The 17,165-nt window shown below is 37.1% G+C and overlaps 1 protein-coding gene across 1 annotated transcript; it reads right to left on the reverse strand.

Moving 5' to 3' along the window:
* Positions 1–1,583: 1,583 nt before the first annotated feature.
* LOC118816075 (V-set and immunoglobulin domain-containing protein 1-like) lies at positions 1,584–16,410 on the reverse strand. The gene is made up of 5 exons (XM_036582584.1): positions 16,119–16,410; positions 13,728–14,039; positions 12,817–12,945; positions 1,683–1,808; positions 1,584–1,594 (listed from the first exon to the last, which is right to left on the reverse strand). The coding sequence occupies exons 1-5, from the start codon at positions 16,408–16,410 to the stop codon at positions 1,584–1,586; spliced, it is 870 nt and encodes a 289-aa protein (XP_036438477.1).
* Between the last annotated feature and the right edge of the window lie 755 nt (positions 16,411–17,165).

Here is a 17,165-nt window from a genome sequence, read left to right on the forward strand (position 1 = left end):
ACCATCATGAATACTGGCTTTTGAACTGTGCACTGATAACAAGCTGAGTGGTTTTTAGCCTGGAGAACACAGTGTCCATGATTTCCAAAAAGAATTTCAAATGTTGATTCGTCAAATCACAGGACACTTTTTCACTTCACCTCAGTCCATTTTAAATGAGCTCGGGCCCAGAGAAGGTGGCAGCATTCCTGGATCCGGTTTATATATGCAGTTTTTATAGTATAGTATTATATAAGTATAGTATTATATAAGAGTTTTAATAAGCATTTGTGGATGCAGCGCTGAACGGTTTTCACAGACAGTGGTTTTCTGAAGTGTTTCTGAGCCCATGCAGTGATTTCCACTACAGAATCATGTCTGTGTTTAATGCAGTGCTGCCTGAGGGCCACGTTTATACAATCATAGTTCCGATGCCAACCTATTTAATAAGAAAACCCTGCATAGATATATCTTCCCAGATAGCTATGAACGCCCATACTTGAATTAATTCTCTAGAGGCTCTTTCACGCCTAAGTTTTAAACTGTTTTTGTACAATTTCACAAGCACGATAAAACAATCTGCTGATATTACATGGACCTTGTTTGTGGATTTGCCAGTGTAACTGTAAAGAAGTCCAAAAGCATTTTGAAAAGTTGGAAAATCCCTCATTTTATTCAGTGTACACACATTTTGACTCAGAATTCGACAATATCTTGCAGTAATCAGTATAATAACATGTGCTGTGAAAAGTGGAACAGGGCAGATTGGAAGTGTTTTTGGAGGTTTCAGTTTAAGCAAAAAGTTGCTTTCGTTGATCTAAACTATTTATTTTGCTTTGTATTTGTCCATCCAAAGTATTTATTGGGTTGAATATAAGTAGTCTAGTTGTTTGTTCTCACATGAAGTATTACGAGATATTAAAAGTGTAGATTTTTGTAGTGATTGTAAAAGTGCAATATTATAAATAAAATGAACACTAGAAATATATTCATTAATAAAAGTTGAAGAATAACACTTTTCATATTTATTAAAAAATAATTATGAAGGATGTAATAAATATTACTAAAACAAGTTTATGTTAAACATAAGTTTACAATATCAGGTATAAAAGCCAGGCAAATACATATATAATGGTCAAAAAATACATTTGAAAGTTTTGGAAAATATGATGAGAGAATATACATCATAGCTAGGAAAGAAATCGATTAATATATATATATATATATATATACACACTTTTTTTTTTTCATTGTCATAATAATTAAAAATATGGTTAATTATAAGTTTACCTTAATCTGTCTCAACTGTAAAAGTCAGAGACTGGTCTTGATCTGGTGTGAAAGTCAGTAGCTGGTTGGTCAGCTATGTGCTTTTCAGTTAAGTTATTCTGTATACTATGTTTGTAGTCCAGAATCTGGTCTGTTTTTTTGGTCGGCCAGTAGCTGGTCCAAACATCAGGTGTGTTGTCAGTAGCTGTGCTGTTAATGTCTGTTGGTTTTCTTCTCTTCTGCAGACTCACTGCTCCATCTTCAGTATCATAGCTGTAATACATCATGGCAGCATCTGGCACCTAGATGGTTAAGATGAACAAGAAAACTTCAGTTCATGTACATTCTGATACAGAGACACATAAAACCACCAATACATTCACACATACAATAACAGAGGCAAGACTACAGAGGCTTGATTGTGTAGTTTGTACCTTTGTTTCTCTTGGTGTGATAAACCACAGCTAGTATAATGTGGAGGAAGATCACGGTCACCAAGGCAAAGGGGACAAAGGGCAGAGACTGTGGAGATTCTGCAACACTGGCATCAGTTGAATTTCCTAAAAGTGTGATAACACAAAGCACATTAAAAACAGCAGAACAATTATCTAAACATTAAAAATTAAGATAATATTAACACTATAATGCTTTAGAGGCAACTGAGAACTGACTCAAATCACACCCAAGTCCAAGGAGGTTTATTTGGAAAATAACATTTGTGAGTGAGTGCTGAATAGATTGATTGCTTTTTAAAAACTGAACATACTGCTTTAGTTGATGTTCATCCTCATTGTTATTGCTTACCGTCCCTGCTGTATCAGGCATTTCTTGTTAATGTATCAAATAATTGATGACATCATGTAGTGCTCTGAGATACATATTTTATGAACAGTGGAGTGGCATTTCCAGAAAATACGAATCACTTTTAACACAGTAGGTGAGAAATTATGCAGAAAGGCCTAACACAGCACAACAACCTAGAACACAGAACAATGAGCTCTGTAACAAAAAATAGAGATAACAGAACAGAAATCAGGACTGAACAACATGGAATGTCTCAGACTTGCAAGAAAAAAGTAGGCAAACATGATTTCACCAAAACAACTAATAAACCATGGGCCGTTTGTACAAACAAATAATGAAATGATCTGATTAACAAGAAACAGGTGAACATGGCAACAATGACATGGCAAAGCAAAGATGGAAACCCAAGCTAACAAACATGGCTATCAAGAACCATGTGAACATTGTTGTTGAGGTGGAGCTATTATTAACCCCTAACTACACTGTAAAAAGTGAGTTTGCCCAGTTGAACTAGTATTGTGATGTTGAGTGAACTGACCACCCATTACAATTAAATAAAATGAATTTCAAAAACTTCAACATTAAAACTTAAAATGACTAGTTTTATCAATGAAGAAAGGGTTTCCATTCAACTTTGTGTATACACCACATGTGCTGAGGCTCTGACATCAGCCAAAGAGAAAAGACAAAGAGCAGCCATTTTGGAAAACAGGGATGCCCAGCAATCAACTGCTAAACACTGTAAATACCACTTCAAATTGTTTAATTTTGTGAAGGTCATCCACTATGTGTAAGATCATCTACAGTGCTGAAGTAAATAACTTAAACGTTTGCTTTATTGAGCTCTGACTTTTTGTGCTAGCTAGCTAGCTGGCTAACAAAAGTGCTTAGTTAAAAGCAATGGAAATTAATTGTTAAATACTTGGGCGTGCAAGCCAGATGGGCAACATGAAGTTAGATAGATAGCTAGCTAATGACATTCGTTATGTTTTATTCAAAGTTATAGTTTAGCAGCTGAAAGTTATGATGTTTTGTCATCTCAGTGTGATGCATTGGGGTAGATTTCTGCACTGCAAAAGTCTACATGCTCAAGAATAAGTTAGTGAGTTAAAGAGAAAGGTTTTGCTGGAATAATGGGCAGTTCTCTAAAGCGTTAACCTCTAAATCTGTTTTAATTTTTTTTTGTGGTTCATTATGTAAAAAGGTTTTTCAAGACTTCCAAATCAGTCTTCTTGCCTTCCAACTGTTTTGGTAAAATATGGTGTATTTATTCTTAGTACTGTAGTCTAGAAAGTAAATTTGCAATGAAAGATTTCTAAATACTCAATTCTTGATCACTGAAATCAATCTAAAATGATCTGTGCATGCATCTCCCATCCTACCTTAATGCCTCTCCACTCCCATCCTACAGTAACCATCCTCTCTCATCATACAGTAACTGACCTCTTCTGTCCTACAGTAACCATGCTCTCCTGCAATCTACAGCAACAATGCTCTTCCACATTTGATGGTAACCATGCTCTCCCACGTCCTCCTACAGTCCTACGGTCACTATGATCTCCCACATCTGATGGTAACCGTGTTCTCCCGCACCATCCTACAGTAACCATGCTCCCCCACGTCCTACGGTAACCATGCTCCCCCACGTCCTACGGTAACCACGCTCCCCCATGTACTATAGTAACAACGCTCCCCCACGTCCTACGGTAACCATGCTCCCCCGCGTCCTACGGTAACCATGCTCCCCTACATCCTACGGTAACCATGCTCCCCCACGTCCTACGGTAACCACGCTCCCCCACGTCCTACGGTAACCACGCTGCCCCACGTCCTACGGTAACCATGCTCCCCCATGTCCTACGGTAACCATGCTCCCCGAGTCCTACAGTCACTATGCTTTCCCGCATCAGATGATAACCATGCTTTGCTGCATCCTACAGTAACCATGCTCCCCCACGTCCTACAATAACCATGCTCCCCCATGTCCTACAGTAACCACGCTCCCCCACATGCTACAGTAACCGTGCTCCCCCGCGTCCTACGGTAACAACGCTCCCCCACGTACTACGGTAACCACGCTCCCCCACGCCCTACGGTAACCACGCTCCCCCACGCCCTACGGTAACCACGCTCCCCCGCGTCCTACGGTAACCACGCTCCCCCGCGTCCTACGGTAACCACGCTCCCCCACGTACTACGGTAACCACGCTCCCCCGCGCCCTACGGTAACCACGCTCCCCCGCGTCCTACGGTAACCACGCTCCCCCACGTCCTACAGTGACCACGCTCCCCCACGTCCTACAGTAACCATGCTCACCCACATCATAAGTTTCCACACTCTCCCACATCCTATGTGACTTTCATGTTCTGTAAATGTTACAGGATGGCAGGGAGGCGGACCCAAGGGCAGAGATGAAAACCCATGAAAAAGGGTCTCAAATTAATTTATTGAGGTGATGGAGTGTGAATTTGGTGCCACCGGGAAGCAAAAGGCAAACCAAGGCTGAGATAGAAAAGTGAAATAAAAGATAATGAGAAAACAAAACACTTCCTCTGTGATTATGAGAGGAAGGTAAGCTTTATGTTTCACCTGTTTGCTCGCTGGGGAACAAACACTTTTTGTATGGCTTGGAGTCGTTTCTTGTTCAAGCCTTCTTTTTGGCTTTGAAGTAGTTTTGGAGCAATTTCCCTGCTGTTTGCCACAGCCTTAAGTAGAGGAGTCCACAAGTGTGCCAGGTTGGGGCTAATGAGCCCAAGGGCTTCTGGAAATTGGAGTTCCCTGAACTTGTGGCACCTCACTGCCGTCGCCCTCTGCTGGTGGCCGTCAGCGCAGACTGGGCCCTCACAGTAAGTCCTACAGTAATTCCCCATCCAGCAAAGTTTCCTAAATACTAAATTCTTCATAATGTGAAATAATGTGATAATGTGACTTTCTTCTTTTGTGCATAAATGTCTGTGCACATAAATAAAATATTTGGTTATTATTTTTGGGGTTTTTTCATTAGCCTGGTGATGTTATGTGAATTTAAGAACGCTTATTTTGAGACACTGAGAAATGTCCATGACACAAAACTTCAATTGTGTAAGAGGGTTTTTGTGGTTTTGTTTTGTTTTGTTTTGTTTTTATCAACCTGACAAGCTTGAAATTATCTGGTTCTGAAACTGAATTTTTAAACGGTTAAAGACTGCTGTTGTATGTTTGAGGATTTTTCAGTTTTGTAGCCACAACAAACTGTATTTGTATCAATTTTAAAGGATAAATCAACATATTTATCATAAAAAGTAACTGAACTTAAGGTGTTTTCCTGTTCTTTGGCAATTGCTCTTCAGTTCCCATTAACACAATGTTATTAATACCTTGGAGAGCTGGTCACATTGATGCAATGGCCAAAGTTCTTGACTTTCAAAATTATGTTCAAATTTTCTTTTTTCTGTTTTGTAGATGGGGATCATATCACTATTCTGTGTTTTCACACTTTATATGTTTCAGCCAGTTAATGTGAGCTCAAAAGCTATATGGTGTGTGGTGTGATGACGTTCTTGACCTCACACTGTGAATCAACAGGAAGTGTAGTTGTACTGCGTAAGGGTGGATTACGGTTTAAGGTGAGTAATTTAATCTGGAAACCTTATTCATATCTTTGTGTAGAGTCGTTGTCAAGGGCACTGCTGTGTGTTCGACAGTAGTCCTCTGAGCTTGCCACATTATAGATTTGAATGAAGGAAGTAGTGTGGATTGTTAATAAAAAAATGTCATACCAAACTCAAAATTACCAAAAAAATCAGAATAATTTCTTATTAGGTTGATGTGAACTACATTTAATTGATTAGATCAAGACCTGAAAAAATAGTAAATTGCATAAATGAGAAAACGAGCCGTATCATGTCAAATGGACCAACTGCATGGTTGTCAAAACTGAAAAAATATAAGTTCTACCAATAATGTTCAAAGTTGTCTAAACCCAATTCTTAAACCCACAACACAAAACAACATTCAGAAACACTGCCAAGTTCTCTGGGCTTGAGCTTATCTGAAATAGATTGATGCACAGTGCAAACAAAAAGTTCAAAAGCCAAAGTTTGTCTTGGTACTATTATTAGCTAATAAACTCCTGAAACGTGCAATATTAAGCTCAAAATATAACAATGAAGGCCCTGTCCAGTGGCCCAGCTGTGGACATAAGGGCGTTCATAAGATCCAACATGAAATACTGTGATCAAACAGAATTTACTGATCACTGCTGTCTGTTTTCATTAGCATTTCTTAATGATTCTGTCAGGTATCTAGTTATGAAATTATCACTACATGCGGATCAACTAGGTGTTTTACCTTCAACAGTGAGGACGATGTCTCTGTATCCAACACCATTAATTGTACATCTGTATTTTCCTCCATCCTCTTCAGTCAAGTGTGACATGAGTAGAGAGAGATTTCCTGGAGAGTGACCATTAACCAGCTGAACTCTGTTTCTGTACTGACCACTCTCACTGGATATCACTTCCCATGTGTTTCCATTTGTGTTGTGTTTTTCCCAGGTGACTTTCTCAGGTGTGGTGTGTAGGTCAGTGCAGTAGCAGGGCAGCAGTACTGACAGTCCTTTATATGCAGTAATATATTTTGTTTGCCCATAGTCTTTCAGTTTGCAGCCTATAGAAACACACCAGTTAATGAACTTCACTGTCACTTGAACCTTCATGTCAAAGAAACCTACTGGATGGTTGTCAAAATTGAAGTTCTACCAATTATTTTTAAAGTTGTCTAAACCCAATTCTTAAACCCACAATGCATGAAATAAACACTTAACTAAATTAACAAATTGTTGTGTGAACAAAACCTAGTTAACTTGCATAAACTTAACATGCTGCATCTTTACAACTTGGTTGATTCAACATTTTTTTTTACAGTGCACAGGGACTTCAATGAAAACTGGATGAGCTATTCTTGGGTTATAGAAGTAATAAAACTTTGGGCTTGCTGGGGGGCACTGGCCATTTAAGGGGTTAAATAGAATTTGCGTGCAGGGCTTGTGTGACAATGAAATTATCTAAATGTTACGAGACATTATGCATATTACACAAAACTACTGTACACGCATCTTCCCCACAGAAACTACAATGACCACCTTGTTGGAACATTTGTAATTACATAACTTCATGCAATTGACACAATACATGCATTGTGCTGGGAATATAGATCACTGTGTTACCTTCAACAATGAGTCTGAAGTATATGAATCCATTGTTTGCAGCATCACACCAGTAATCTCCTCCATCCTCTTCAGTCAGGTTTGATATAAGTAGAGAGAGATTTGCTGGAGAGTGACCATTAACCAGCTGAACTCTGTTTCTGTACTGACTACTCTCACTGGATATTACTTCCCATGTGTTTTTGTCTGTGTTGTATTTCTTCCAGGTGAATGTCTTAGGTTTGGTTTGTAGGTCAGCACAGGAGCAGGGCAGCAGTACTGACTCTCTGGTGCATGCTGTGGTATAAAATGTTTCTGTACTGTTTACCAAGGCACAGCCTGCAGAAACACCTAAAGGTACAAACCCAATTCCAAGAAAGTTAGGACATGTAAATAAAAACAGAAAGCAATAATCTATTATATAAATCTATTTTAAACTTTATTTACATGAAATTGGTATAAATAAAGTCTATGTACTGATTTATCCAAAGAACCTCATTGTTTCCCATAAATATGCACTCTGAAACTGATGCCTGCAACACATTCCAAAAAAGTTGGGACAAGAGCAATTTAAGACCAGCAACATTTAGAAATGTTCAAAAAACATTTTAAACATTGTCTGGGATCATTCTTGGAAGTATAAGATGAATCCCATAAAGGTCCAGTCCTTTTTGAGCAAGGATGGGTCAAGGCTTGAAACTTTGCCAAAAATGCAACAGTTTAAAAATAACATTCCACAGCAAGTTATTGCAAGGATTTTATGTATTTCACCCCCTACAGTGCATAATATCAGCACAAGATTGAGGGAATCTGGAGAAATCTCTGCCCATAAAGAGCAAGGCCAAAAACCACAATAAATGCCCATGACCTTTGACCCTTCACATATAACTCCATGAAAAACTGATATAATTATGTGATGAATATCACCACATGGGCTTGGGGATACTTTGACTATTGTCAATAAACACTGTTCATTCATGCATCCACAAATGCCAAAAAAGTTAAGACTGTACTATGAACAGCGGAAGCCATATCTCAACAACTTACAGAAACACTGCCGACTTCTCTGGGCTTGAGCTCATATGAAATAGACTGATGCACAGTGAAAACATAAAGTTCAAAAGCCAGTGTTTGTCATGGTACTATTATTAGCTATAACGCTGAACACATTTTGGATCAGCATATGATGCCTTTTAGATAATGTCTTTTTCAGAGATCATGTTTATTTCAAAATGACAACACCAAGCTACTTTCTGCTTGTGTTATGGCTGCATAATCAGAGAGTGCAGGTGCTAAACTGCTCGAAAATGTGTGCAACATAAAATATTGTGGTCAAACAGAATTTATTGATCACTGCTTTCTGTTTTCATTAGCATTTCTTAATGATTCTATAAGGTATCTAGTCATGAGATTATCACTGCACTAAGCATGCGGATCAACTAGGTGTTTTACCTTCAACAGTGAGGACGATGTCTCTGTATCCACCACCTTTAACTGTACACCTGTAATCTCCTTCTTCCTCTTCAGTCAGGTGTGATATGAGTAGAGAGAGATTTCCTGGAGAGTGACCATTAACCAGCTGAACTCTGTTTCTGTACTGACCACTCACACTGGATATGACTTCCCACGTATTTCCATTTTTGTTGTGTTTTTCCCAGGTGACTTTCTCAGGTGTGGTGTGTAGGTCAGTGCAGTAGCAGGGCAGCAGTACTGACTGTCCTGAATATCCAGTAATATATCTTGTTTGCCCATAGTCTTTCAGTTTGCAGCCTATAGAAACACACCAGTTAATGAACTTCACTGTCACTTGCATAACATGCTAAAGCAGAAACATGATTTTGTTTTAAAGGCATTGGTAAAAAAAGGATGTATTGACTAGCCTAAGCCCAGTTCTTTAAAAGCATTCTAATGTTACTTACTGTAACTACTAGAGTAGTGACACTCACAATGACCGTTTTGTTATTATACTGTTGAGAAACTTACTTACTTACTTACTTACTTACTTATTAAGTTTAAATGAATCTTCGGTAACACTTTCTATGAATGTCACCTTTGTACGCATCTATAAACACATTTATAACATGTTATAATGTATTCATAAGGCATTATAAACATGGTTATAAATATTTATAAAAAAGAATTACACTGAATTACACTTTATAGCCATGTTTATTATACATCATGAATTGTTAATATAATGCATTATAAATAGTGTTAATAACTTGTTATAATGTCAGTGCCAAAGAAGTCAGTCCCAGCTTGGAGAGTGCAAAGTACATTACCTTTCCCACATTGGGTAAAACACTGATGCAGCACTAGTTTAAACTCTGACATTTGAAGCCTGTAATGTGCTTTATTGTGTATGTTTTAGTGTTTCAGTAAATCCTTCAGTAAATACTTCAACTTGAAGCCTCACTCTTAACACTGGAGGAGGCTTTAGTACAGTACGCTTCACTTTACTTAGAGCGGACAAATACAACTTATTAGCTCTTATAAATTGTTATGATCAGTACTTATAATGTATTATGTTAACACTTCATAATGCATAATAAACATGGCTATAATGTATAATGCATTTTTATAAATATTTATAGCTATGTTTATAATGTCTTATGAATGCATTATAACATGTTATGAATGTGTTTATAGATGCTTACAAAGGTGACAATCATAGAAAGTGTTACCAAATCTTCTAACAGTTCTACTTACTTGGCATAAGTGGGTTTAAAGAGGATTTGAAGGCAACCAGTCAAGTCAAATGACTTCAGTTAGGGCCCAGTGCATACACTTACATTTCCATATCAACACTAAGATTACAGTATGGTATCTACAGTACAAGAATGATACACTCACCTTCAGCAACATGGAGCACAAGCAGCAGATAAAAACAAACCTCCATTGTTCCTGAGTTCCAGAACATCCTCACTACATACAGAGACAGCACAACTGGCGATACAACCACTCCTACACCTGCTCTACTGACCGATCTGTCAACTACACATACACTACACAATGTTCCAGACACAATCAGCACACATTCAAATCCTATATCTCTCTCAACAGGACGTCACTGGAACCTAAAGTGGACACATAGGAAATGTTTTACGATGAGGTCAGCTTTTTGTCTCTGCCACTCACTGACCCCAAATGTGGTGATGTGGCAACATCCTGTGAGCTGTTCCTTGGCACTTCCTCAGTCTTCTTTTACAACTCACAATGCACATATTCATTGGGTGGCACTTTATTTTGGGTGGTCCTTTTTAGATGAAATAAACACTCAATAGACTCTCATATCAATGATGTAGCAGCAGTGAGTACATGCAGTAGATTATCAAAAGACTTTTAATTAACTGTGTAAATGACAATTGTTTATAATCACTTTATTTGAAGTGTTCAGATTCATATCTGTAGATGTTTAACCTGAGAGGAACTGAACATGCAACAGGTTTAATACAGACCATCTCAACATCCTCAACAAGCTGTTATAGACACACTGACACCATCATATAATTTAATTGGATTAGATTTTGGTTAAGGTTAGGATTAGGATTTGTGCCAGGGTGAGGGTTAGGATTAGGTTTTGTGTTCAGGTTAAGGTTAGGGTTAAGATTAGGGCCAGGGTGAGGGTTAGGATTTGGGTTAGGGTTAGGGTTACATTGGGTAAGGATATGTTTTGCTTAATGGAAATAACATATTAAGTCTACTTCATGTGACATATCAACAATCCAACTACTTAATGTGAGTAATGTATCAACAGAACTCACACATTCAGAAATGACCACTCTAATTCATGGACAACAAAGAACCAAATCATACGAATATATAAAAAAAAATGTAATGAAAATATGTATTGAGATTTTATTTAAGAAAGACATTTTAAAGATGTATTATGTTTTTTTTTGTTGTTCAATAAAGCCTGAACTAGACATTATGCACTAAGCTTTATTCTTTATGACCTGTATTAGTACATAATTGGAAGTCTTTTATGTGATTATTACTAATATTGCATTATCAGGTTCAATAAAGCACAATAAGCACTTTGTTAAAACATTGTTATTCAATCTGCTTATTACATTTGTAGTTCATAGAAAGATCACACTATAATGCTTTTGAGCAATCTGAGGCCTTTTACATATACAACTGACACTTCTAAGATCCAAGTCACATGGTTTAAATTTATTATATGGCAATATAATAAACAACAAGTTGATGGTTATTGCAGAAATGTGAGATCTGTGATGAAAGGACTGGTTGTATTTCTTAGATTCATTTTGATAAAGCACTGGACTTAGTTTTAAAGTTAGTGCCACTGTGAAAAATAGAGGACTTAAATATTGTCCATGATGAGTATAAACATCTCCCCGAACCCCTAGCAATCACATAGACAGTGAATTTAGATGATACTCATTCAAAGTACATCACATTAGTGTATTGTGGACAAAATTTTATTTATTATAATGGACAAAATAATATTTATTATTATTTTTTTTATTTCACGTTTAGGGTGTCAGGTAAAAAGTCACAGGCCCAAACATACATAACAGTCCAAATATTTAGTACCATATGTGTGCAGTATCATATGTTATTATATTCTATGTCACATGTGTAATACAAATATCTATCTGTACTACATGTGATATAAAAGATTATTAGGTATCACAGATCAGTAAATAAAATACAGTGAAAAGTAATGCTATATGTATCTATAGAGGAAATCACATTTAAGTTTGAGCTGCCACATGTTCAAGTCCTGTATTGAAAGTTAGCTGCACTGAAACACAAGCAAAACTCTACTCTGCCCCTTAAAGTGGTTTCTAGGTCAATGACTGATTTGTATGTTGAAAGCAGGTCTGTGAAAGTCAGTAACTGGTCTGTTGATCAGGACTGTAGGCCAGTAGGGGTCTGTTGATCAAGTGTGTAGGTCACTAGCTGGACTGTTTATCAGCTGTGCTTGTTATGTTTATAGTTCAGCAGCTGATCGTTTGATTAGGTCTGTATGCCATATGTATGTCATCAGGTTGTCTGTTTGTGAAGTGTGTTGGTCAGTAGCTGGTCTGTTAATCAGGTCTGTATGTCAAAAAATGGTCTGTTGATCAAGTCTGTGGACCAGTAGCTGGTCTGCTGTTCAGTTGTGTAAGTAGTCCAGTAAGTGATCTATGGACTGGATGTCTTGGTCAGTAGCATTTCTGCTTATGATTATTTGCATTTCAGTAGCTTGTCTTTTGATCAGATGTGTTGGTCAGTAGATGTTCTGTTGATCAGGTTTGTAGGTCATTAGCTGGTTCGTCAATGGTTTTGGGCAAGAACTGGTCTGTTGATCAGGTGTGAAGGTCAGTGGGTGGTGTTAGTAGCCAGTCTGTTGTTTTACTTGTCTATTGCAGAGTCAATGATCCTTCTCCATCAGCAGTGCAGTAGTAAACTGTGGCAGGATCTGGCCCTTAAGTGGATGAAATGACCAAGAAATTATAAATTCAAAAAGGATCAGATGCTAAAGCAGGTAAAATAAATGATATATTCACATTCACTTAAGAACAGTAGCATAATCAGAATCAGAATGGCTTAATTATATAGGTTGTACCTTTGTTCCTCTTGGTGTGATAAACCACAGCTACTATAATGTGGAGAATGATCACAGTCACCAAGGCAAAGGGGACGAAGGGCAGAGACTGTAGAGGTTCTGCAACAGCATCAGTGAATGATAAGTTACCTAGTGTAGCAGCACGTAGATCATTTAAAGATTGTAGAGTAAGAATCTGAATAAAATTAATTCAACGCTACGATGCTTTTGAGGAATCTGAGGCCAGATAGAAGTAACTCACACTTCTATAATGCAAGCCTTTTGTTTTAAAAGCATTGGACTCAGTTTTGAAGTTGGGGCCACTGTAAAGAAAAGAAGACCTAAGCAGCGTCCATGATGAGCAGAAATAAGAATCTCCCCAAACCTCTAGAAATCTCCAAGACAGTCAGATCTAAAGTAGTGGAATCAGAAGAAATTTCTCAGGCACAAGCCTGTTAATTCTGGCTAATGTATCAAATAACTGGGAACTTACTTAACGGTTACTTAATGCTCTGAGCTACAGTTTTGTCATGAACAGTGCTGAACCATCCAAAGCTGTTCATGAATGTGTCCATTCATAAGGGACATGAGATGGATGTAGGCACAATCCATATGCCATGCAGCAGGTTAGGGAATGTTCAGAAAGGGTTAAAACGGCCCAACGCAACTTGGAATGTCTCAGAATTGAAAGATAATACAAACATGAAAACATGACTTCACCAAACAACTAATAAATTCATAGCCATTTGTACAAACTATGACTATTAGATTAACAAGAAATAGGTGAATATAATGAAAGAAGATGCCATTAATCTAAAATTTATATATATAATCAAACTTTTAAGTCATTGAAGAACATTCATGCATTTGTAATGTAGAGCTAACAAAACATCATACATGCGTTGTGCTTTGAATACAGATCAGTGTTTTACCTTCAACAGTGAGTCTGATGTATATGAATCCACTTTTCATAGCATCACACATGTAATCTCCTCCATCCTCTTCAGTCAGGTGTGATATGAGTAGAGAGAGATTTCCTGGAGAGTGACCATTAACCAGCTGAACTCTGTCTCTGTACTGCTCAGTCTCAAGTGGAATCCTGTCCCAGTTTGAAGTGGATTGGTTGTATTTCAGCCAGTTGAATTCTTTAGGTTTGGTGTGTGGGTCAGTGCAGTAGCAGGGCAGGAGTACTGACCTTCCTGTATGTGCTGCTATGGTTGTTCCACTGTTTACCAGAATGCAGCCTGCATAAACCCAAATGAGCATAGGCATGTCATAGTAAAACTTTTGCAGGTGAACAAGTGATGTTAATTATTATTTTAAATATCAATTTGAAGATTGTGTTTTATTTTAAGTGTTTTGCTTTGACTATTATGCGTTGCTCAATTGAATTAGTCCCACTAGCACTACAGGCAGAGACCATTTTTTATAGTCTTTACCTAACCAAACTCAAGAACTGATTCTGGTTAAATCTATCTACCACAGTTTGTATGATGGCTAAGAAGCATTTTTCAGTATGTTCACGTTTTCCAAAACTCTATACACACCCATCTGCAGAAACATGCAGTTTTTCTCTGTGCTCTACAGCAACCACAACACAGCAGGAACATCCCAAAATAAGATATTTTTCTCAAAATATTAACATAAAGTTCTGTAGAATGTAGAATGAAGTCCTTTCATATGACCTATGAAACAGTAAAAAGTTATTTGTTTTGTAGTTTTGTTTCATATTGTAATTACTTCATTATTGTTTGGATGACCATGTGTTAGTGGCTGACTGCCTTGACCCACCACCAGAAGGAGTCACAGTAATAAGTGGCAACTGCAACCCCCCAGCTTGTGTCTGGCCTACTTATAAGGCTGCTTGCTGGCTGCTTAAGCTCAGTCCTCAGTCTTGAGTTCAAAAAGCTCAGTCTTTGCAATGTGATAATGTCTCTGACTAAGCTGGTAATCATGGATATTGTGTACATGAGCTTGATTTGGCTTTTGACTCTGGTCTCAGTGTAAGCATAGAAAAGTGTAAGTATAAAAAGTTAAATTCCAAAAAAAAAAGTTCCAAATTCAAAATATGTTTTTCTTAATCTTCAAAAAATACCACACCATCATTAAATTTGTGATTAAAGGTGTGAGAACTATGAGAACTTTGTCACAGTTTAATGTGAGGTAAAATGTCAAAAGGATTTTTCCTGTAGTTACACATGTTTAAGTAATACATGCTGTAAGTTTCCTTCTCATATTCCTACAGCAATGTCATCTGTGAACTTTAACAGCTGTTTAGAGGCAAAAGTAATGCCTCCATCCAGTGGAGTTAGTTATAGCACACTGTTACACCTAAGACCCCCAAAGTAAACAATGAGAAAACTCCATATGCCCTTAGACCTCCACACAATAAAAGACATTTGGTGTGTTAAAAAGTAACTTCATTGAGTTCACTGTACTTCAAATAATAAGTTAATAGAATGTAAAAGTAAGAATATTTTTCTGTTTATTTACTATTAGAAGTTCAATTTAGTCTTTTACTTTGGTTACTTTTTAAATTTAAGACACTAAGTGGCAGATTTACTAACATTTTTTACACACTACTTAGTGCTGTAGTACCTGGCAGAAACAGGCTTCCATACAAAAAGCACATAAATCCAGTGTGCGGTTATTATATTTTGATTTGCTTGAAGGTTATTATAGAAAAGCCGTTAAATTAGACAAAAAGTGTAGGTAATTATCATTTCTTTTAGTAATTTGGCCCCAAATCATTTTACAGTGCATATAAATTCAACTCATTTAATTCATTTTAACTTCATCATGTAAAAGTAAAATTAGGTAAATTTGGCCACCTCTGTGGTGCATATATGAATTATGCCTTTTAAGTAGCTTGTCAGAAAGAATGACAGACCAACCAGGTTTCATCACCTAGGATTTTGAATAAGCTGTATTTAGGAACATTTTGTGGTGCACCTATGGGCAAATGATCATGAAGAGATATTCATATCAAATTCATATTCATATTCATATTCAAAGAGGTATTTCATATACATATACCAGAGGACTGCTACTAGCATTTCTCTACACTGATGACGGTGTACTACCAAAAGTGTAGCAATAACTTATATATTTCCTTTGACCTCTCATGGAGTCTCATTTTATGTTAATAAGCAACATAACACAACTGTTTCAACAAGAACAGAAAATTCCAGAAATGTTGTGTTGTTTAGAAATTCAAATACCATTGCAAGGCCAAATGCATTTATAATGTAAATTATAAAATTACAGTTGATTCTTCCAGGTATCTAGTTACACTCTGTATGTGGATCAAGACAGTGTTTTACCTTTAATAGTGAGTCTGGTGAAGATGTGTCCACTGTCTTTAACATCACACAGGTAATCTCCTGTATCCTCTTCAGTCAGGTGTGATATGAGTAGAGAGAGATTTCCTGGAGAGTGACCATTAACCAGCTGAACTCTGTCTCTGTACTGACCACTCTCACTCGATATCTCTTCCCATTGCATTCCAGTCATGTTGTCTTTCTTCCAGGTGAATGTCTTAGGTGTGGTGTGTAGGTCAGTGCAGTAGCAGGGCAGCAGTACTGACTCTCCTGTGTATGCAGAAATGTTTGTCATCTGTCCATTGTCTTTCACTGTGCAGCCTGCAAAAACACTCCAGTTAATGACTTTTACTGTCAAACCCTTGAATATTGAAAATGCTTTATACTTCAGCATTATTTATTTATTTTGAAACACCATGTGGTCATCACTTGTATAATATTTAACCAGACACAAGATTTAGCTTTAAAAATATTTTGAAAGTACATTCTTGATGAGTTTAGGCCCAGTTTTCCAAAAGTATTATAATTTTGCTTAATTGAACTGTGAGGAAAAGAATAGGGGAACACTTTCCTGTAGGGTAGTGTTTTAAAATGCTACATGATACCTATGCATATGGATCATTCTACCAAACCGGTTCGAAGTCAGAGTCCAAAACACATTCAGGACTTTTAACTGCCTTGGACTTTAGATTAAAATCCTTTAGCTTTGTGTGACCCTATTACGTTTATTTTATTTTTCACTATCAATACAAAAATAACTCCTCAGAAAATTTACCAAATGTTTCAGTAGTGACTGTTTCGGTAGTGACAATTTTAGCTCATTTTGAGTATAATACAAAAACACATCTTTTAACAGTTCTGTATATATAAAATCATAATATTTTTCATTAAAACATAAAAAATTTTACATGATTGCAAAAAACTTCATTCTTAATGTTCCACACTGATTTTCAGACTTTGGGACACATTTACTTCAAAACAATGGGATCTGACTGTTCACCTTGTGGCCATGAGGGGCAGGGATGCGGCCTCACTTCCTGCTCTAAGAGG

The sequence above is a fragment of the Colossoma macropomum genome, unplaced genomic scaffold (assembly GCF_904425465.1).
Source record: "Colossoma macropomum unplaced genomic scaffold, Colossoma_macropomum, whole genome shotgun sequence".
Taxonomy (NCBI): Eukaryota; Metazoa; Chordata; class Actinopteri; order Characiformes; family Serrasalmidae; genus Colossoma; species Colossoma macropomum.

What these genes read in the sequence shown, in the direction of transcription:
- LOC118816075 (XM_036582584.1), bottom strand. Translation starts at nt 16,410, where the DNA reads ATGACAAACATTTCTGCATACACAGGAGAGTCAGTACTGCTGCCCTGC. An exon ending in CACCAGACTCACTATTAAAG is followed by an intron (nt 14,040 to 16,118) that starts GTAAAACACTGT and finishes GGGTTTATGCAG; the next exon opens with GCTGCATTCTGGTAAACAGT. An exon ending in TCACACCAAGAGGAACAAAG is followed by an intron (nt 1,809 to 12,816) that starts GTACAACCTATA and finishes TCACACTTTTAG; the next exon opens with GAAATTCAACTGATGCCAGT.